Source organism: Varroa destructor, unplaced genomic scaffold, assembly GCF_002443255.2.
Source record: "Varroa destructor unplaced genomic scaffold, Vdes_3.0 BEIS01000005.1, whole genome shotgun sequence".
In the NCBI taxonomy this organism is placed as follows: domain Eukaryota; kingdom Metazoa; phylum Arthropoda; class Arachnida; order Mesostigmata; family Varroidae; genus Varroa; species Varroa destructor.
The window spans coordinates 11314077-11337961 of record NW_019211458.1 but is presented as its reverse complement, the minus strand read 5'-3'; the positions used below and the strand labels follow the sequence as shown (position 1 = coordinate 11337961).

Sequence of the window (23885 nt, the reverse complement as noted above, 5' to 3'; positions counted from 1 at the left end):
GGAGTTAAAGTGACATTAACTGTGTCCGCTGCTATTGTTGGTCTAGGTACACAAAGGTTCTTACAATTACCACCGCCATTTTACCCGTTTCGCGTTGCCCTTGAAGGGCGATAGTGGCTTAATAGCGACTATGTAAACGTATGTCAGTCGTATATTGCTGCTGTGCGATGACCGCGCGGGTTACGCTGTTCAATATTTTTCCGAATGACATTTATGTAAAGACGAAGTACACTTGAGCCAATCCGCTGTCCCTCCACGGTTTTTTTTTCATAGGCAAATGGTAGATGAGCTGGAGATCAACTACAGTAGTAGTAAGAGTAGGTAAATCGCTCGGCTTAGTAAAAGAAGGACGTTTCACTTTGTGGTTCACATTAGAACGTCTGCTAGATGTGTACAGGGGGGTATGGTTCACAGTGGCTCTGTATATCGCGCGTTCTGTGAATAGAGTAACTTGTCGGTGCGCAATGCTCATCTGTTTCCCGTTTCACCTTTGATGTCGCAATTCCACTCAGGGATCTACGCTTATTATCGCTAACAGTTTTATACTGCTGCCACGGCCGGATGAAAACTGTTAACGTCCTTGGCTTCCGCTTGTTAGCGGTGACAGCAGTCTCGACGTTCACCTTCGACATCTTTTTTTCGCCTCTCGCACTCATGCAGGCACCGGTCGCCTGTCGTCTGCTGTGCAGGTTTTTTTTCTTTTCTAGCTATAGAAACGAACGTTCTTGGGCGTCGCTGCTGTTACAGCTGCGGATGTTCTTTCAGGAAGACTGCTGCGACTATTACAGGCGGTAACGTCTAGGACGAGAAAAGGTTGTGCCTTAAACTTTTTGACTATTGGTAGCAAAAAAATCGCTGCGTGGCAACGACGCAAGCAGCTGTATCGTGCTATTCTCCTATATTCTGAATCGAGAGTGAATGATGTATTGTCTTACCGTTCGGTTTGATGTAATCGCGTCGACTGGAGACAATGTGACACATGCTCGTACAATGAATACTTTTCTCACCCGGCTGCTACAATTAGTGCCACTACGAACTAGCTAATCAGACATTGACAAAGAGCACACGGAAGGCAGGCGGGCCTAACGCAATGTTGCACTGGAGCACACATCTACGCACTCGCGCGCCGTAGGACTCTAAGGTGGGAAACTATAGTGTTTATACAAATACGTGCGATTATGCCAAGAGCATATCGTCACATACAGCCCCTGCATCGAGCATATAAAGACAGGTACTGCCTAGTGTTTCGTTCGTCGCCGTACGCTTCCTGTGTTACGAAAGATCATTATTAAATCCATAGAACTACACAGTGTCACTACATACATACAGCTTCTTCGACCATAAGCTTTAATTGTGTGCTCATCCCCCCTCCCCCTTGTTGTAGGGCCTTCTCCCCGACGTATCGTGTATGGTTGTCCCTGTGTGTCGAAGCCAGCGCCTGGGGATGCTGGCATTGATGCATAGGATTGTGCCGTTGGCGCAGCTCGGGGTGGCCTTCGGAATTAGGGTTGCAAGCAGCGAAATGAGCTAATTAAAGCTAAATTACCACTACTAAGTTACTATAACCAATTACAGTTTACGTCTTCCGCTGAATCGCCTTGTATACGCCTGTGTGCAGCTTATTGCTTTGATGGAGCGAGATACTGATTGTAGAGTTCGTTTTCTCATCGAGGCCTATTGGCTAGTCGATGTTGACGTAGCATTCGTCAGGTGACAGTGGCCTTGAACATATAATATGAACACTGAGTGCCGCCGCCGCCGCCGCCGATAGAGAAGCATTTGAGTTGTACCTTTAACAACACACAACGAACGACCACACGTCAAATCGTACGTCTTCAAAAAATCTTGCGTCCACAAGCAATTAAGTGCTATTATGCCATAGGCTTCCGTTGTACAGAGACAATAACAACGGGAAAAAAGATTATCATAATCTTTACAGTTGGCAACTCCCTCCAGTATCTATTGCAGTTGCTTTATTCTATACTTCTAAAACAAGTAAGTATACAAAGCAAGTATATTCTGCGAAATTGCTATCAGCATCAACGCTTGCCATAAGCAATTTTTTGGTTATCACGGAAGCTTGATTTTTTATATCTTCGACTTTCCAAATACATCGTTTAGCGCACCGTGTATCCTGTTCCTGTTAATACTATGGATAAGCACAGCGAAAACGTACCTGTATTCTACGCTTGCCAACTGGGAGGAGAGTTGCCGTCTAATTCTAGAAGGAGAAGGAGCCAGTATGATTATTGTGTGTACTATCTGTAACTATGGAAGACACCGCTGAGCCGCATTAGAACTTCGAAAGCTGATATAAAGTCAATTCTAGACAGTAGACAGCTGCTGTAAGAGATGTCATCATGTCACCAGGCCACCGAGGCAAGAGCAACAGCACTAATTATGCCGACGATTATGGCGGAAGTGGGCGTCTAGATTAATAACCATGCCAATCTTTCAAGGTGGAAAAGCACAAAAAAAAAGAGTTACAATATGGATGGTGTTACAGGTTCTTCAGAAAGCAGCAGAAGTTGTATATGGCTCTGTAAAACTAGAAATAATCCCTATGTTCAGTGGTCAGCCCACCTTTCCGCGATCGCTTCCAAACAGCTCTCGGAGCACGCGAAAAGCGACCTCAGTAGAGAAACTTGCGAGACGGATTGCCTAGTCCGAGTTGGACCTATCGTAGAGATTCAAACAAAAAAAAACCTTTCTATTCAAGAAATAAAACAAGCCATATTGCAGCGCCCTCTTTGGACCAAATGACATCTGTCATGATGTCCACATACATCGGGCCGTTGCATTGGCTTTTTGCTGGCCCACGCTTCTTAGCACGTCCATTCAGGAAGAAAGAACCATCGTAGGACAGAGACAATGTATTACGCCCGGAAAGCGAAATAACGTTGTGACCCACATGATGCCGTGAGGGCGAATTGCTAAGAAAGGCAGTAAACGTTTTATGGGTTTTAAGCTAAGGTTTCAATCTACCTATCGAGCAACAGGATTTCTGAGTATAAGGATCTGATTGCACTGCGTGCAGCCACGGCGTCAAACAGTCGGTTTTTATAAATCGTATTTGTGAATTTCGAAGCTACCTGAGACCATGAAAATTTGCGTTGTTCAGATTTGACAAGATCATTGTATCAGATCGTATCGATGATATAGCATAATCTAGCATATTAGTGTAGATTGTATTAGCTAAGACTGCAAATAGCAGCAGTCGAAACGTACGGCGTGTTTAGCCGTTGTGCAATGGCTGTACTAGGTTGAATAAAAGCGGCCACGTTAAAACAGTGTTAGGACCTAGATGTTTATTTGACACCGGCGATGATAGGACTGAACTCTATCTTGCTATGATTATATGAGTACATGGAAAAGAGCAAGTAAACTGCGGGTATGCATTGATTGCTCACAGAAAAGTTTCCTTGACGCTGCCTTTTATTTAGCTGATTGGACAACGTTTGGGTTTGTTCAATACGTCTGAAATGGGGTGTTGAACGCAAAGCGACACGTTGTTCCTGCATAGTGAAATAATCTCACATATCATAAGTACTGATACACAGTTTCTAATCAGTTTATTTGGTAAAAAGAACTTTACTTCCTGCTTTTTACTAATTAGAACTATCCGACGTAGACAGAACATTTTGAATTTGCAGAAATCAGGAGAGAAGCAGGAGCGACGCGCACGACCAATGCGGTAATACCAAATTTTGTGCCGTAACGACAACTATTAATGTTATTTCTATTTGTTTATTCTATTCGCATTTTATACCATGGCCGTCTAGTAATCATAAATCTATTTGAGCGGTACTTGTCTTTCACATATTGATGTCTGCTGCTATGTCTAGAGGTTTAATACTGCTTTTGGTCCTTTTCCACTTCTCGGGCCGTCTCTCAGCGTAGCTTTTAGGTTTCTTAATGTACGCGAGTACATCAACACAGTGTTCCAACTATGCTTACATAGACACGAACAGACTCTTCTTTAGTATTAGCTGCTGGTTGATCTATGTCTGCTGGATCAGCTAGTAACTATGGCGCAAGGTATTGGTACCCCATCAACACATCGTTCCTGCCACCGCTCGTGCTGCCACTTCATCATCTTCTTCGTTACTCGCTAATGTCGCGTGCGGTGCTTGTTTACTTTCTTTCTTTGGAGTTGTTCAGAGCTATTAGCCAGAGGCTGGGTCACACTAGCAGCAGCAAACAAAAGCAAATTTTGGTTTGTCTTCAGTGGCCATCAGAGATGGATAGCTACTCCTTCCCTCTTTTTCAGTTGCTAATGCAATTGAGTTCCTACTGCTATTGTTGTCGGCCGTAGTACTATTGCTGGTGGGACGCAAACCCTTTGTGATCAACATAAATTCCAAAATACGGGACCATACGCGGTCCGAACCTAGCATGGCCGCCATAACAGTGAGATAGCTGCTGCCTCTAGCGCCACTCGTGCCGCCGCCATGTTCAGCTGTCGTCCAGAAGCAACTTCAGCGTCGATAATGACAGCAACCCAGTTGCTGTTTGTCGTAGACAACGGTCGTAGGACAGTAGCGGGCACTGGGTTGACTTGACCCTGGCAGGACAGTAGTAGGACAAAACACAGGCGCGAAAACGCTATAACAGAAGGAAAGCTGAGATGAAAAAAAGAGGGTAAGTGACCACAGCCTCTATCGCTGCTGGCCATCAACGTGATTAACACACAGTTGTGTGTCATTTTGTCTGCCTGCCTGCCTGCCTGCCTGCGATAGCTCTGATTGGCCGCATTTTGCCTTTGGCTGCAGTATCTACTGTCTAGTTTGCTGCTTTGCTTCGCCTGGTTTTCCTACCGCTGCCGATCTTTTCTGTTTATTTCTGCTGTGCATATATCTTTGGAGGGTGGATAGGGCGGCTTGCTGTGCCGGTAACAGCTAAAGCTGTTATGAAAAGGGCCTGTGTTCAGCAGCAGAAATAGCGGTGTTAGTTAACGCTGATGTCAGCGGAAGAAAGTTACCGGTCAGTGGACCCACTGGCCGCCGTGTGGTCATCGGCGGCAGCGATACCAGTAGCAGCGACGTGTCGTGAACTCGATGCCTACATTAGATTTTTAGCCATGACCGCTGCCTATTTTCATCGAATTCACTTCCTGTGAGACTAGTCCGGGTCCGTTGACTGACACTCAGTCAGTCAAAGGGATTCTGTTATTCGAGTGATAACGAGTTAGATGTTGTGCCGGTAACTTGCTCAGTGCTAGGCTCACACAGGCAACGTAGTGTGCAAGTGATATTGTGGCTGTACATTTGCCCATTATTTGTCCTCTATTTCGTTGTTCACACGATACCACACACAGATCAAGGAACGAGCAGCTCGTTCCTTGATTCTATGGGTCAGCAATTCGGCAGCCCCGGTTTAAACGCGCTCTGCCCATTTGTCGTTGTCAGTCAGTGCTGACTGGTAGTTCTGAACCACGCACTTCGTTTTCACGAAGAACGTACAACTGAACGAACAGGGCTTTCCGTTAATCTATGGGGTCTGTGGTAGCGCGCTTGAGGAGATGGGGATCACGACATCGGGAAAGGTTTGAATGATGGATTACCATCCTAGTACTCAAATTGGAATAGCTGTTAGTTGTTTTGTTGTGCTGTCCAGTGTGCCTATGGAGCAACCATTTAGTGTGCTTCAATGACCAGGAAATATTGTATATCTTGAATGCGACAGGACCTCATAGATATTTAAGTTTCATTCGTTTACGCTTGGCATGCGGTCCCGTTGGCTTCTACGGTGGATAAGTAGTAACTAGGGGCCAGCAGTTGAAAACTTACCGAGTTATACCAAAACATATTGGTGGGAACCAAGAGACAGTGACTGAAGTTACCGTTTACTTTTAAGAGGTGAGTTTGCATTAGTAATGTCTGAAGAAATCCCTGGCGAAGCACAGAGCATTCTCGTAGGCCTTACATTTGATCGTAAGAGCTTTCAAGAATCGTAAATTCACTTCTTGCTTTGGAGGGCATAGATGATAGAACCCTTTTATACAAGACTCTTGCACTGCATTATCGTATCTGTGGCTAAAACAAGCACTCAATCGACTGAAGCTATACGAACTCAAGCTTTATATTCTTTGTTCTCTGCGTATCTTACGCATTGTTTGCAACAAAAGTGCTCTACAGTCTGACCCGAAGGTCTGGAACATGGCGTTTGATATTAGTCGACTCAACGATCAGAACCAGCGGTAATAAATATTGACTTGTACACCGCTCTCGAACGAATCCCAGGGTGAGTCAATGTAAAAATGATTAAGCGCGATTCCACAGTCAATATATACACTGAGTGTGTTTACTTTATGGAAGTATCATTTTTCGAATATGTCCAAAAAATGCTTCCTATACAGAAACTTAATTCAGTTTTCCAAAGGTCGTTATTTCTGACCAAGAAGAACGAGTAAAAGGCCCCTAAAACCAATCATATATCTCTCTTACGGTGCCATGTCCATTTACAGGACATTTCTTACGTGGGCATGATCTGAAAGTGGCTGTGGTGTTTTTAACATGTAGCTGCATGACAGAAGACAACTTTAATACCGGCTTCCAAAGGGCTAGTGTACCCGATTAACGACTTGACTTACTGAGTCTAGTTGGCTTTTCCAAGCTTAGTTAAGCCGGTAGTTTCGTCATGACTCAGCTTAACATGACATTCGTCCCTCTGCTGAGCGAAGTTCGAATAGGAGGCAAATTTTTTTTTTTTTATAGAAAAAAAATGTTGAAACATACAGAAATACGTTCTAGGTCAAGCTAGCCAGGCACTTATTTATATGTCGTACTTTGAAATACGGCACGTGCTGCACTTATGTCCACAGCTATAGTAGGATGGGAAACTAGATTGAGGTATTAAAGGCTGAGGTAAGAATTGCATCTGACGGATGAATTAATGTTCGTATGTCGTTTGACAGCAAAAAATACCTCGCAATGTACTTACGTTTTGGTAATTTTATATATGATAATGCAAACGCTTTTTTGTTTAGCTCATCGCCCTGAAATGAGAATTTGGTAGGGCAAGATAATAACAAAAGAAAAGCATTTTTTCTATTTAACTACATGCGTGAAATCTTAAGGAAACCTGTTTCTTGGTATCGAAATAGCCCCATTGTCACGAAGCGTGAGTTACTGCCTATAAAGAGGTCGCACAAGGTTTAATGCTTTCAAAAAGGGCGCTCGGTTTCGCCACGATGAGAAAGCGTTGTTAATAGAGGAAAAGATGTTGAACTTGGGGAAAGCTGACTTCTTGGTACACTTAAGAAGAAATTTAAATTTTACAGTCACGACAAGATAACCTAGGAGGAAGATCAGGTCGAATTCAGCTTCTTGTGCTAAATATGCAAGGTGTTATAAAAGACACGCAATTCTACATGCACAATTTGGCGCACTAAATGTAATATTCGGTGCAATTTTTGTGAACAAAATGAAAACAGGTTGAAAAATATACACTCTACGTCGTTAAGCTTCGGCGAGTCTAGCTAGTATCTTGATTACCTAGTGACATTTTAGTCAAAGGCTGACGCTCGTAGAAATCATTTTTAGGTTAGTGAAGTAATCGTCAATACTAGTTTCCTATGGGTTTAGCTGGTCAAGTCGCTAGCGGCTAATCATTGATGCCCTGTCATAGTACATATTATCGTTGGTTAATTGGCTTCGGGTATTGCAAATGGCTGATTAGTCAGTCGATAAGAAACTCGAGTGTTGTTATTATATATATATATACACGGGCGAACGGATGCGCCAGCTGCTGAGTATATTGTCCTTCGATAGTCGAGGGTTAGAAGTAGTGCAATTGTCGCGTAAATTCTAGTTTAGTAATTACAGTAAGCTTTGCGAATGGCGAGGGTCCTTCCATTGGACGGTAAGCTGACAGTGCAGGACGACGTCTCACATATTAAATTAATAGGAACTGTTTCAATTTTTTCCATTTCCAGTATTGGGTATTGGTGGAAACAGAGTACTACAGAAAAGGGAGGTAGAGATAAACCTATAAAGGACGGCATAATAGCCAGCCGTGGACGTACGTTAGTACTCATTGCCTGTCTAATTGTAGCCTACTGACAGAACGTTTGTTTACATTGCATACATCCGCGAACGTAGAATTTTCTAATACATTCCTCGAGACTGAATCATGTATATTAATGCCACTTGCTTATAATAGAGCCTAGTACTTACCTATCAATAATCTAATTGCTTTCCCACCTCTTTCGTGAAGTTACTCATATCGTTGTGATAAACACCGGCAGGAGAAACTTCACTATCATTCCCACTCGTCCTCCTTGCTTAAATGAGTAGTGAGAAACAGATAGTAATAAAAGGAGTTGAAGACAGCTTACTAAGAAGAGTCTCCAGACGGCTCAAAGGAGTGAGCCACCTTCAAAATCGTGGTGTCCATAGTATATACTGCTAGGCAAAATGGAGGACTTACCTAGAGTAAAAGCAAGCGACTGAATAAAGAAGGAAAAGGGCTACTAGGATTATCCGTTGCCACCGTTGAGATACTCAACGCCCTTGCAGTCACTGACAGGTTCTGAGGCTGATAAATAACGGTCATGTATAGTGGCTTATTGGAACGGAACCCCTTTTATTTTCTCTGTCGTCAATGCTGTCATAAATTGGCCTGATGGTTCCTTTTTTCCTTGTTCTCTTTTTTCCTTCTCTGTTTTTTCTGCTTTTCTTGAACAAACGGAACATTCACCATAGATAGAGGAAAGAGAAAGGAAAAAGCCAAACAGCCGGAGCATCGAACTGCTAATATGCCTACTGTCGAATACTCAGAGCTACGAAGGATTCTGACGGCAAGAATTGCCACCTAAGCTTTATGACCGAAATAAGAAGTGAACACTGACGGCGGCATCAAGTGATGCTTGAGTCGCGCTCTGTGCATGCTATGGAGAGGGTCCGCACATTCAGGCCACAGTGGTAACGCTAGCGGGCTACAAAAAAAATCGTCAGAACTGACGGAGCAGAAAGAGAACGCGAGAGGGAGTCGCGGACCACAGGCGACTAGCGCTGGCCGCGGCTGCCGGAAAGAAGGCGGCAGTGCGTGAGCTCGTGGCCTGTCTTCTAGAGGGGAGGTTCACACTTGGTCGATGAGACGACGGCGACAAAAGATGACTGTTACTACCGCTGTTGCGACGGGTGTGTCCAGGCTCGCCGGGACCTAGACCACTGCCACGGAAGCGGTGCACGTACGAATGTCTCGTTGCCTTTGCCTTATTGTGCTGCTATACGACTTTGCGGTAGAAAGCCTAAGAGAAAACCTATCTTAGGCGTTGTTGCCAGAATGTGTTCACATGAAAGCCGGACAGCACAAGCTCCATTCTAACGAGCGTCTCGTGGTTGAGGCGCTACCAGACAATTCGTGCTTCTGTTAGTTTCATACTAGTCAAACGATGACGCTGAGGAAGGAAATATCGCTTCGTTAATATTGGTTGCGGCCATCACTGGTGACAAAGAAGTGCTTTCATAAAAAAAAACGAGGCATTATCTACTGCTGCTACTAGAACAGTGCACGTTGATTACTGCAATAGGCTCCTTCCTTTGTCATCGCTGGCATTGCTATCGGCTTTACACGGAGGTAGCATCTCCGACGTACCCGCTCATTTCTTAGTTAGCGCTTGAAATTTCGTGGCGTGTACGCGGGTTTGCGCGTTGTTTTCCAGCTACTACCAGAACTAAGTGTGGAGAGCGTCTGTCGAAGCGTTTCACAGGGTGTCATTGACTAACAGTTAGTCACTGCTTCGTATCACGAATGTAAACACTGGTTGAGGGTCAGCCTTAACACGATCGCCGTCTGGGTAACAGTAGCGACAAAACAGCCTTACTATCGGTGTACAATTAAACCCGCCGCTACTCGGCCTTTCAGGAGCTAACGAGGCAGCAGTTGTTGTAACGTGCTCGGTATTGTTCCTTGTGCGCGTGAGGGAAGGAGGGGTCGTATACGAGGGGTGAAATACATAACGATTTTACAAGTGACGACTATTTCATAACGTTGTTAGCTAGCGAGGCATGGATCATGATGATGCTATTCACGGTTTGTCCTATTCAAATGTATACTTTAATGGTGGATGGTGCGAGATTTCACTGTACTCGGAAGCTTTTTCATGGATAATTTCTTTGTGAGTGCAACGAAGAGTCACGTTGCGGATGCGCAAGCCTACTGAATAATGCCGCTTGTGTTCCCTTTAGTGATGAAAAGCTGACATGCTCTGATAACCTATGTCATTCTGTGGCGAAAAACCTTGTAGCAATTGTCTAATAGCTATTAGCTTAGCGTATACTGCGGTTAAATATTAGGTGTAATAATTTTTGTCGTGATGCCAATTGACAACAAGAGACAGGTTGCAGAAAGCTTATTTCGTATGAAATTCGTGGACGTTTTTCTAGTAGTCGCCGTGTGAAAAATTCTGGAAAAAAGCAAAAAAATCTCTTGAAAATGGATTACTTAGCCATGATGGCTTCGGCGCTTTCTTCTGCCGGCGACGAGTTTGGGCAGCAGGTAAGAATTATATTATATATATTACCCAACAGCTGTTGTTGAACGAATGATCATTGGTTTGCGGGGCAGTTTCCGATACAACGCAAAGAAACAGTAAAAAGTAAACTTCTTTGGCAGCTACATCTTCGGCTGAGTTTCCACGAAAAATTTGCCACTGATTTTGTAGCAATCATTCGTCATCCAAATAAGCCCCGTCGTCTTTTTTTTTTTTTGCTACATAGCGACCTTCCTTCATTTTGGCGGGTGAACTTGCTGGCAAAGTATGTATTGCAGAAGTCTTGCATGTTCTGTTCTGTAAATTGCTTCCTGTGGCCACCGTAACGTCAACGAGTATTTCTGCACCCAACTGGCTGGACACTTCACTATCACGCCGTGTCGCTGTTTTCCTTTCGCCTTCATGCTAAAGCCCTCGGAAGGACGCTAAAGAATATCTGAATTCAAAGTGTGAACTAAGACAGGACGATGGGAATAAGGACATGGAGAACGTGGGATCCGAAATAACCAAAGAAGAAGAAGAATTTGGCTGAGAATTGTATACTGCAATTTCTTTAGCACGCGCTGAGCTTAGTAATTGCAAAGTTGACGACATTGACAATAAATTATACCCATATATATTTTGTGTTTAGGTAGCGGTTGGCATATGGCTGAGCGCTTCGGTTCGCTCAAGTCTTAAGCAGTAATTTGAATTATCAGCAGGTAGGAAAAATTTCCGAAAAACCTTCTGCTTAACGATAGATGAGCATATACTAAGGGGGTATGGAAACTAACACATGTCCACGGAAATCCTTTTGAGCTATAATTAGGAGTTAACAGCGGTTAGGAAAGAGAGGACAGAAGGGTTGCAGAGATGCTATGGAAGTGAGCGAGAGCTTGGTTTTTGTCTTTGGGGGAGAAATAGTCGTCGGTCGATGTGACGCTGGAGCCTGAGTCGACTTGGATGGAGGTGGCGGCGGCGGCTGCTTTGGGAGGATTGTTTGCTAGCACGGGCCGTACATCATAATCACCTCTAATAGCCCCCTTGCGTCATTGCGTCCACCGCACCTTTTTGATTTATAACAAATTACTACCGGAATCTAGTTAGTGGCCCTGTCAGGTTTACAGGCGAAAGAGATATGCCAGGGCTTCTACACACATCAACTAGTTAGCGCGAGAGCAATTAGCTGGGGGACTAAGGACCATCGTGCTATGCGATCCCTCAGCGTCGGTGGTCGCCTCGATCAAGGGAGATCCGGTTAAACAAGCGACCAATCGGTTGTGGATCTAGTTGTCTCTCGAGAAATCAATATGAGTGTACGCTCACCGCCGTACGGCTTCATTCGACGCTGACGTCAACGTCGACTAGAGCAATGTATTTACTAGCAGCAGCAGCAGACGACATACTGGCCGTGATGAAAAAAAGATGAAATTCCATCAAGACAGTTGTTTAGAACTAAAAATTGATGTTGACTAAAGCGATTGAAGTCGGATAGTAAAGTTGTTTCATTTCTCGCCGTCGGATCTTTTGTAACTGAAATATTGTTACAATCGGCTAAATTTCGGTTTCAAAGCAAAATTCTCGACGGTATGATTTTAGCTGCACGTTGACATGGGTTAATGGACGTTATATTCGTTTTTATCTTTACGTTTCTCGTCACTCGAACATTTCGGGCACGTTCTATGCACACAGAATAATAGTGTTTTTCTCTGTTTAACGCACTTCAGGCAAAGGCCCATTTATGGGGAAGGCAATAATTTAGTTATGTGTTCCGACAGGCTCATTCTCCGTTTTTGTACGCGTTCGCAGCTTCGGTGATTACTATTGTGTTGAACGTTAAAGCAGTTACGTTGCGCACAACGTTCCACCCAACCATAAAAGTAGTATGGTTTCAAGTAAACAATCGCTGAGGCTTTGAACTGTACATTCAATAACCGTTATCGCTCGACATATCATTTTAAACATAGATCAACCTTGGTCTGTATGGATGTTGTAGACCTATTCGATAAACGGTAGGTATAGTAACATCAGTAACCGTTTGGATGAAATAATTGTATATTTTCGCCTGCTATATGTTCTAGTTTTTGGGTTATGAGCTCGAATTGCATAGTATTAGACTGACCGTAGAGACAGACCGCATCATCGAGCGGGCAATGCTTTGCATCCCATCACTAAAACGGCCAATCATCTTGCTCTGTACCGAATCTAGATTCAATGTACGCTCTGCTGGGACGAATTTTGTTTGATATTTTGGCCGTCACAGTGCTTTAGCCAGCATCGCCGATCTCATCTTTATGTCATCTTAAGAACTAAGCGACTAATTGAAAGAAATGAGGCCGGTGTGAAACTGGCCTTATCACATAACGTGCCGATTTGACAAAAAAAAAGAATGCAGGCAACCCGACGATGTTCGATGCACATAACAAAACGTCACGCTTGACTTCAATAATGTATTTATTGTTCTGGTTCTTAGTTGATTGGTGATTTTTTACAGTTGATAAAAATAGTATTGAATAAGAATACACAATATATAATCCACTGCTAATGTAACAGCGGATTATATCCGCTGTGAGTATACGTATGTCCTATCTATCTCGAACTTTTCATCCCGCTTGAGCTACGACCTTAGACGAGGTAGAAAGACGATAGATTTTTGTGAGGTGTACTTGTAAGCCTTTTATATGATATCGGACTGCTTTGTTTTCAAAAAGGTCCTCGTATTCGAAAGGCGGAACTTACTGCCATCATCACGTTCGCGTTCTATCGGCAAAGAGATTGTTATTTAGTGCTGGTGTCTATGCCTTCGTTTTCATACTGTCACGCGATGATTGATGCTTCTGTTATTCGTCTCGGATAGGAGTTGCTTTTACGCATGCTATACTCGCAGTGTCCCACGGAAATAAGTGCTTCAGCCAGAGGCTGCAGCAAAGTAAGTGGCAGTCTAGTAACATTTTATCAAATGTTTTTACGTAATTTCGGCAGGCGGCAATAGCAATAGCAACCTTACCATTGATACCGTTACTTGGATCGAAGTTATATGGATCGAAGTGACTTCCTCGTCACGAACGCCAAGTACATGTGTACACGTGAAGATAATGAAGACTGGGAAGGAGATGGGTTATTTTGTATACGGCGGTCATTCGTTCACAAGTGTATTGTATCTTTATGTGGTCGTTCAGTGCCTAAAGATCTACGCGGAGTTCGGGTGTGGTATTTATCTATCAATGTGGTGAAACTGTGGCGTCGTCAGATCGCCCTTAACGACACGAACTGGATAAACAAGTAGCGGCAGCTGCAGAATGATTCGTTTCGCTTAACTTATTATCAGAAACAGCGGAAAACAATGCAATAGTAAAAAAAAAAAGCTGCACTTTACTTCAATAAGACATAATCGTTCCTAGCACGTTTGTGCATATATAGATATCCTAATCATTCTGTACGCTTATAATGCAAATGCTGTGTTGAAACTTCCATCGATTACATATAGGCAATTAAGCGTTTGTTAGCGGACAGAAACTATACGATGTACTTTTTATTATTCAAGTTGATCTAAACGCGTACCTTTGTCAACAAAGAATAGATTTGTTCCCAAGCATATGAAAAATCCGCTGGCCCAGCTCTGGCTCGCCTGAGCAGTTCGTTCGTTCGCACGTGAACGGCACTGCAATATGCTGATATTCACCCTAATACACATTCAGCAATAGTTGCATCTTGTGACAATAGTCGCTTTCTATTTGGCCGGAAGGGCCAATGTAGCGCGCGCATGGTAATGGCACTGTTCTGCTGTCATCAGCGGTTTCGACCGTTGCCCCGCTGTGCAGTTTTTGCTCCTCTATTGCTCTCACTTTTGCCTCTTTATCTTCTCCACTTCTTCTTTTTTACTACAGAAGCTTTTGAGTTCCGCCGAACAAGCGTCAACCCTTGGTGTTGTTTTTTATATTTTACTACCCCGTATGCGCAGACTAACGGATACCGTGTCTGTCATGAAGCGTACACTGACCGATCCTGCTCGGTCCTGCTTTCTGTGTTGAACTGCAGCGACTCTTCGCTGCCCGCTAAAAGTCAACCCTCGACAGTCGCTGCCCTGTCTCCGCTGTGATGGCCGATTGCAGATAATCATCGCTAGCGGGCGCTGCAGCTCAGCGGCCAACTGCGACAGGACTTAGGGCTCGGGTGAGTTGTTGTCAGCGGGGCAGCATTAAATGGTACGAGTACGAAAAAATGCGCCTGTCTGGCCAGAAAGAGAGAACAAGTAAAAAGATCAAAACTGAGAACAAGGATCGAATGACTATTTGCCGTCAATTGCAGATGCTTTCGAGCCCGAAAAGTACAAGCAACAGTAGCTGTATTGGCGATGCGACGGTGGACAGACGAAAAGACAAAAGTGATCGTCCTGGAACCGGCCGAATCTACTAACGAATCATGCGGTCCGATTAAGCAGCCCGTCGAGAACTGCGCGAAGCTCCGGGCCGCTCTCGTATTTGGCTGCCTTTTCTGCTGTTGCTAAAGTTACGCTCTATAGCATAGACATCGATACCGATCAGCGACGTAGCACGTACCGAGAGATCATCTTCTATTGCAACATTCTGCTGACGATGATAATGATGCAGCCACTAATACTAATAGTTCTAGTAATCAGTTCACTGCGCTGCCGCTCGGGGAGGAATCGCACGAAAAGAAATGCGAATTACAGTGAGAAAAACAAAGCATTTGAAAGGCAGGAAGGAGATTGTTGTACCCTCATTGTGAGCAGTGGATAGCCAACTGCTGGCTGATAACACAAACAATAACAACAGTGGCGACAATACACCTGAGTCTTGCTATGTGAGCTCGTTGGAAATCGTCGACCGGCCCTACATTCTATTGAAACCCTGCTCTAAAAATATGACACTGGACTAGCGATGTTAGAAACAACATCTTACCTTTACATAGATTTGATTTCATTTATTGCATGATGGGGGAATACGCAGTTAGTTGTGAATGTCTCTTGATTGTTACCTTTACTACTAGTTCAGATTTATTATGGTAATTGTAGTTTTCTGTCGACAAAATATTTAAAAAACTGTGTGTGTTTATATATAGAAAAGCAAAACGACTAAGTACTTCATTATACGCACTCACTGGTGTAGGCCGCCTATCATTGCCAAGTAGCAGTAAACAGCTGTAGTTACTGAACCACAAGTTGTTATCGGTGAAATTTTTATCTTTTCACATTTTTCTCATTTAGTATAATGACGTAATAATCCTCCAACCCATGCTACCTTAATCGTCGTTGGCATTCAAAATAACACGGGCGGCCCTTTAGAGTGATTCTTTGGTTAGATGGTTTCATTTTGATGATGACCAATGGACTTCAGTGGTTCCAATCCCCTGGGTGCAATTTCGTCGTGCTTGCGTTTGAGTACAGCGCGAGCCATGATGGCAGTAGGCGCTGCTTGGATTCGTTTCTTTTGCCCACCCATTTGAATTGCGGTATCCAAGTTGAATCGTTCGACTTTATGCGACCTGCTTGCTCCGCCGTTGCCCCACCCGCTAGGACTTCTACTGCGTTAACTTCTTGATTCTTTAAGTTTTCTGGCTCAGAGCCGGAGCGTCGTTAAATCTGAGCTTTAGGTTGGGGCCCTGATTATTAATTCTACAACTACTCTCTACCTCCTTCTCTCTGTTGAAGCAGCCCACGTTCAACTAGTGCGGGTACAACAGGTTGGGGGTATGCAGGTTAGCTGTTCGGCCACCGGGTAAACAGATATATCCACCGTCCGTTTACCCACTTAGATCGTTCCTTCACTTCCTCCGTGCCCCCTTTTGCCATTTTTCTTTTGAGAAAATAGTAGTTTAGCTAGCAGCAGCATCCCAAGATGAAATTCCTCCAAGGTAAAATAGACACTTACCTCTCCTTGACCATACTAATATTCACTGAAGCCGTATCGGGGGTCACGTCGAGCTGAACGTGCCCGTTTACGGCACTGAACGGCGGAGCTGAACGTTTACGGCATAGATGCCAAGCGCTGGTAACAGCAGTTGAGTGTTCAACAGAAATTGTGGTTCGTCTGTGGTATCTACTTAAGCGTACACCAACATAGAGTGAGGCGGCGGCGGCAGTCGCGGTGGCGAAGTCTGACTGATTCGTTTTATCGTCGTCCTGATTTTTAGCAGATTCGAAGGACGCTGCCTCTAGTATCTTCATACACCACTGATCAAGAAAAAAAAAACGCATGGAGGATTGCAGTGTATTGATCAAGCAAGCGCAAAAGCTAACTGGCGTTCTTCTCTGCAGTGCGATTCCATTTTCGACTTGAGAGGGTTCTTATGCAATTGTGGCATTACAACATGCCCTGTTTGTGTTGGTCATCTTTCGAATGGCGGTTCTCGCCCTTTCTGATTAATTTTATTCTCACTACCACCTTCTGCAACAACTGTTTGTGGTTATTCCTCGGATTTATCGTCAGCTAAAAGCTATATAGCTCCACTCAGATTCGTAGAGTAATCGAGCGCAACTATTTAGTATCAGTTCCTCCTCCTCTCTCCCTCTCCCTCTCTCTCTCTCTCTCTCTCTCTCTCTCTATATATATATATATATATATATATATATATATATATATGGCTTTTTTTTGGAGGTCAAGGGAAATGCATTATGCAGACCAGACATTACTGAATTGTGCTTTGTCCGGTACTGTGGGACTCTCACCCACTAAACCCTGGACCTCTTTATCAGCTTAGGTCATGGTTCGCGATATGTTTGATATGACTTCGAAACCATGACTTGCAGGAAAGGTCATTTCGTTTTTCCTTTGAACCGTTCCAGTTAGCACTTACCAGATACGCTGGGTCTCGAGGGGGACCGTACGTAAATATGGCTGGTTATGTTGACGAAGCTGAATGTTCTGGATGCAGAGTTACACGGCGTGACACTCAGCGCGTTACCTTCCACTTTCGACAGGGGTTCTAGTTAAGTGCATGGCCTGCCTACCTGCAAAATCGCCTGGAAATCATAGGTGGGTAGCAACGAGGTAATGCGGCTATAGGTTCAATTCACGTGAACCGATCGTGTACACTTCTCGTCACAAAAGCTCCACCTCTAAGAGGGCACGTATGTGTGGAACTCTACAAGCGCTTTGAAATCGGCCGGGGCCATGACCGTCGTCGGCCTACACCTGCCATCGTTGAAGTAGCAACGTTAACGAAGCATGCGTTTCCCTAAATCGCCGACGTAAGCTTTCTCGTTGAATTCAAAGTTGCTTGATTGATGACCTCACACATTACGATATTTTCTATGTCGACCTCTCTAGTCGGACGTGACTACATCAGGGAACTATTAAAATATCAGACAACGAGCGTCTGACACAAATCATAGCTAGGTGTATCTTGATTAGGTCGTGTTTTTCTTTCATCTAGTTCCCAATAAATGACACTAAAGATGCATTTATTTAAATCTAACTTTGAGATTTACTCCGATAGCGCTATATATGCTTTCTCGATTACGATTACGATTTTTGAGAGGCTTTCAGGAAACTGTGTGCGTCTTGCCTCAACTAATTGTAATTGGTTTAGTTTGCTCACAATATGTCCCTCAACGTGGTTGAAAAGGCATGCCCAAAATATTATTGCCTTCCGTTTCAATTAACATTATCCAAAAAAAGTACTGAAATGCGAGTGAATTCCCTCCCTTTTGCTATGCTCGCAGGCCTCGTGATCATCAGTTTGAAGGCGGCGTAGATCTTAACCGCGGGTCATCCATTTTTGCGTTCTAATTGAAACAACGATATTCGAAACGGAGGAGGAAAAAGCAATGCTTTTCATGCTGATATTGTACGTTTCTTTTCCTTTAAAAATCACCGGTCAAAGAATATGGGGCATTCAGCAACCATCTATACAAATAGATAAAGATATTATTTTATCGGTCAACATGTTTCTACACTTGTTTCTATTGCTGCTTATTCGTTCGTACCCATTTTCTTAGTACAAGTTGCAGCCCCTGCTATTCTGCGGCTAATCTGTGGCTGAACCTGTCCTTTTTTTGTCCTAAGTTCTACTTGTTCCATTGTATTTCGAGCGTATAAAGTCCTGCTTTGCTAGAATGGCATCCAGCTGAGGTAGGGTCGCTTGCTGTCGCCAAATTTGGTTCTCTAACTTGGTCCTTTTTTTAAGACCACCTTTCTTCTTCCACTCGTCATTGCTGTCTTGTTGCGACCGGTCGGCTGTAAACCGTCTACCGTAAACAAGTTACGGGGTCCCTTTCTCATGACCAACGAGGCCAGGAACATCATACAGTAGCGGGAAACGGAGGAGGTGTGGACCGAATGAAAATGGTAGGGCAAACAGAGTCGGGGTGTGCACTCTGAAAGGTCGAAACGATAAGTTAAGACAAGTCGGGGGCGACAATAGGGAACATGTTTTGGAACATGGAGCGCGGCAAGTTTGAGAGTCAGCGGCCGGATAGTTAAGTGGTATGGGAGACTGTCGGTTGGGGTGCTTTGTGCCTAGTTCTGTGGGTTTAATCGTTTACTTGTGGCGCTAGCACTGCTACACTTTGATAGTACAAACAACGATGCAGCCGATATTGCCTCCGTCTCACACATGTCTTTTTGGATAGATGCTATTGAGACGGCGGCATCCTCGTCCGGCAAGCGGCGGTTTCGTTCCGTATGTGGATTCGACTTTGGTTTGGCTTTGCGTTGTGTCCCGTATCTACAAGCTTAGGGGGTGGCGATGTGGGCAGGATTCAAGGATCAGGTCGTCAGCTGTTATCAGCAGCCGATACCGCTGTTTTTGCACGTAAGTGAGACTAAATCGTCCTTGTTTTCTTTCCCGGCCAACTAAATCAATGAGTCAGATGCAAGTGCGTACAAGGCCACTACCAGACGAAACTTGCTGCTAAGTTCGACCTATCGGTGGTAGCAGTGGCTTCTGTTCCGAATGGCAGTACAACGTTGTTCGTGCCACGCACCACAGAGTCTGTGTGATCTTCTTACAAAGCCGTGCCTTCGACTGTGGGTGCCCTCGCCGCTTTCATCGTTCTTCGTACCGGGCAGACTCCCTATCCCCTCGTTTCTTTCCTGTCTTTGGGGTACCCAAAACAATTGGAAAAAACTTAGTTCTATTATAACAATTTAACCTTTGCACAGGAGCCATTAACTAGTATGTATTTTTCCTCAACAGTAAGAGCGGGCGAGACGGACGGGGCAAGTGGTAAATTAGTCGTGGCTGAAGGAGATTTGACACGCACTCGATTAAGGTTAAGACGTTGATAGGAAATAAAACAGGATTTCTTCAAGAGACAAAGCTGCCAGTTCGATGAAGGAGCTGCGTAAGCGCGTGGGCTGATATATGCTAGCACGTGTGCTATAGGAGTGTAAGAACAAATGTATTGTAAAGAAGCGGTGGCTAGACTACTAAATTAAGAAACAAAAAAAGCTTAATGCTGTTTCAGCTATCGATAAGGTCGTTGAAGTATGTTTTGTATCAACATTCGAATCCGAAGGTGTCTTATAACACAGCAGTATATAAAATTGTTAGGTCGATTCTATTTCACCATAGCTCTAGAAAATTAGTAAATTGTCATTAACGTCAGGATTATACTTTATAAAATAAACATCGTTGATCCTGTTTTATGTGTATACATATATACACACACAGACACACTCGCGAACACACAGCCACACGCGCACACACACACACACGCGCGCGCGAACACGCACACACACAGACGCGCGCACACGCATACGAACACACACGCGCGCACACGAACACACACGCGCGCACACGCACACACACGCGCACACACAATGTCCGCAACAATATTTCTCTCATTTCCGAGAAGACAGTGTCGTTACAAAATATACAAATAAACGTAAACCTAAGATTTTCGTTTTTGCTTACCCGTTACTTTCTGTCATTTAGCAGATGTGTCTCTCTTTGCGCTTGTGCCTTTTCTTCTTGGCTTCGGTATGTAACAATAAGCGGATGCTCAGCTCCTTTTTCAACGAAGTGCTGCCATCTGCAGCCATTTTGCCGCTGTTAGATCGTAGCGCTGAAAGACTTGCCGCAAAAACGAATCTAAACTCATCAGTTCCATTACTAAGACGATTTTCCCCATCACACGCCTCTTATCCATGTTTTAGCACTACGACGTAAAATGACTACTAGAAGTTTTGGAATGGCTTCAGCAATAATAATCCGCAAATCGGAAATGTTCAGGCTCGCTATTCCTAATAATGCCGTTATTGTCGTGTTAGGTTAATCCCTTTTTTCCTCTAAGATCATGTCGTCGCCTTCCGAGCGTGATCTGGCGTTGATAAAGAAAAACCGATTTGCGTACAGCAATTAATTTTTGCTAGTCCTGATACCGGTAGACGAGGAATTCTTCTCTTCGTCCAGTCTCTCGTCCTGTTCCGTACCGTGCGTCCTTTTCCGCTTTGCGATGCAAGTAGGCAATATAAATGGGCCGCTGGCGGGGAAACAATATCATGGCCGCGCGTGCAGGACCTCTTTGTCTGTCGGTGTGTTTTCTCGACAGAGGCCTCTCGACGGGGCAAAGGGGTTTATCGGCATTTGCGATTTCAGTTTAGAAGGATCTCAGCCATCATAGTAGCCTGCCAAGCTCCTGTTATCCTAACTAATCTGACATAAAAAGAATGCTTCGGTGGTTACAACGGCGGTTACAACGGCAGTGGGGAAATTGCTCAGTGCCTAAACCTCTGCCGAGCTAGGTTGTCTCGCTAAGGTAGGAGCTGCCTAATTCAGTAGCTGCTTTCAGCGTTTCCTTTCGTCTTCCTCTCTTGACTCAGTTCTTCCATCCTAGCTCAAATAGCTAGACACTCTCATGTATGTAGTGCAGAAAGCGGCCCCGCTAGCATTACACCTAGAAATGGAACAGCACCTTAGTTCTTTTTTTGGAGGCTGGAGAAGAGGAAGGAAATTTGAAGTAATGGAGATCTAGGTAGGCCTTCCGTATATGAGAAAGTGTTAGCGTGCCAGCAGAGCCCGTCACCATTGATACAAAGCTTTGCTGTTTGGACTTCCCCCAGCCACCCTTAACTTCGGCAGAGGTAAGGGCAGACACATTCCATTGTTAGTCGTAGCAAGCCTGAGGGGATCGTTACTTATTTCTAACCTCCCCTACGTAAAGCCGACGTCCCCACACTACCGGCAGTGCTAGAGCGCTTCTAGTCAGACCTTTTTCGCTTCGAGCCCTTCATGTACATGGGTGCCACCAAAAGAATATACTTCCTAATACCATTTCTATTATAGGATAGAAATACGAACGGGTAGTGGCGATGGCAGACGTGAGTCGCTGAAAACACTTAATGTGCACATTCACTCTCACATAGGTAACCCGAATTTTGATTCCTACAGGGAGCAGCAACAAGGAAATGTTTGGGGAAATGGTTGACTGAATACTGCACCGCGCTTTTATGGAGATTCAACTAGATTTAAATAAGGAAGCTGTTTGAGTGGACGAAAATGAGTGTATTAAACTCAGGTTTGTTGGTGTGAGAAGGTTGAGGGGCCTCAAGGAAAGTGACGGAAGAATATAGCATTGTAGCGACGCTAAATCTAGATCTGACAAGGCGCTTTTGGTTAATACCCCGACGTAAGATATCGTAGCCAGCAGCCCACCTCGTCCTCCGCACTCGTTGCGTATGCTGCTGCTGTTGCCACAAGATATTGAGAGAGTATTGAGGTATTGCAAGAAGGGAAAGGAGAATTGTGGCGTGGTCGCAAAATGATTTCAGCCTCAAAGTCCGAAAGACAACGAATAATCATAGCCCGACCAGTGGTAATAGGTTTCGCACACTTATACAGTGGATCAGTTAGTCTTCGTCTTTGTTATCCTTCTTTGCACAATTTCAAGCCACGCAAAAGCTCTTACTTGGCAACTAACGGAATGACGCTGTTTTCAAGTATGTGCGCGTAATTTTCAATATAGAATGAGTAGGTGGGCGTTCGGTATTATTTGTAATTGCGCAGCAATGCTAGGCTGCTGCATAGTTTCCTGTCTCCATGCAGCATTGGCCCATCAGCTGGCTGTGGCCATTGTCGCCGATCTCCAGCTACCGATGTCGTTGTTTTAAACTAATCGTGGCGGGTGGCAGCGAGGCGGCAGCAAAGTACCGATGGCAGTGCCGGTAACGGTGGTTGCGGGCGTACTTGGTCGTTCACGTATACGCACTTGCCGTAGGTATAATATAGGCAGTGTTGTCGTCGTCGCTTTCATTCGGCGAGTCGTTCGTTCTTCTGTTTGTTCGAGTTGATGGTAAGCCCCGCGGGATTTCTCTCGGTCTATTATGTTCTTCACTTTTTTTCTCTTTTTCCCGCCACCCCTAGATCTGCCGACAACGAGATAAGGTTGACTAGACTTCAATAGAACATGGGTATGCTCTTCAGCGTCCTCCGCGAGGTAGCGACGGCTAAATCCAAAACGCATGCACGCACGTATGCACCGGCGAATACATCGAACGTTAGTTAACGTTCAATCTAGTCAATGCAGGCACTAATTATGCCCTTGTACACAGGATACTCAGAGCACAAAGACACTTAATGCCATCCTGTTTAGCGAAAACAGTGTGGGCTCCGCAACATTGTACAGCTCAAACAAAGTCTCGCCGTTAAGATAGGAACAACTGTTGAATATAGGAGGAAAGGTCTTTGGAGACTCCTGCAAGTCACATTTCAGAGCGTTTGGGAAGCGGATAGCAGAGAGGGTGCTCAACGCCTAAGTACAATGTGCCTGCGAAAATTCGCTCCGCTCGCGGCAGGCGATTCGATACACTGACTGCGTCCTCTGTTGGTAGCTGCTGTCTGGATATTCAGATGCCCATGCGAGTGTACTGAAACTTGCTTGTGTTTGCGGGGGTCATTGCCTTGTTAGTTATACAGGTAAAGAATGATGGGACGTTTTGGGGTGGGGACAGCTCGGTGAGTCCCCTTGGATGCTAAACTGGGAAAGATAGAGGGAGGGTGACGGCAGCAGCCTGCAGTCTGCTGTTCCCCATTTTTTGGTTTTGGATCCTATTCTCTGCATTTTTTTTCCTTTCTGTTCAGTGGGTTGCGATCCGGCTGATAAAGACGGTCAGCGGCAGAAATCTGTGGCAGATTATAAAATATGTCGCTGGTTTCTGCAACGGCTGTCCGTTGTTCCTAATCTAAAAACCTCATCTAAGCAAAGTTAACTTCAAGGTCAGTGAATATAACAAATCGGGCGTCGGGTGGGGCCAGGACCTACCTAAAACGCGGCACAAAGGGACTAACGAACGCTAGTATCTTCTACCAACGAGGGCCTGTTTTCTTCCGTAACTACTGTCTAGAGGTTTCAACATGCTTTCCTGTATGTCAGATGAACAAAGTACTCCCGGCCATTAGATTGATTTGTCTCTAAAACTCAGCACATAGCTCTCACACGAAAGTA

The 23885-nt window shown here is 44.6% G+C and overlaps 1 protein-coding gene across 12 annotated transcripts in view; it reads left to right on the top strand.

Annotated features, from left to right (window-relative positions):
• The window catches only part of LOC111252022 (uncharacterized), a 121691-nt gene that overhangs the window by 60678 nt on the left and 37128 nt on the right, over nucleotides 1–23885 (top strand). Inside the window, exon 1 of one of the 12 annotated variants that reach the window (XM_086991431.1) lies at nucleotides 8854–10503. The exons of the other annotated variants lie outside the window; for them this stretch is intronic. Coding sequence (XP_086847557.1) covers nucleotides 10441–10503 — 63 coding nt within the window. The 5' untranslated portion in view covers nucleotides 8854–10440. Of the gene's footprint in view, nucleotides 1–8853; nucleotides 10504–23885 lie in introns of those variants that run through there. 12 annotated transcript variants of the gene reach the window in all.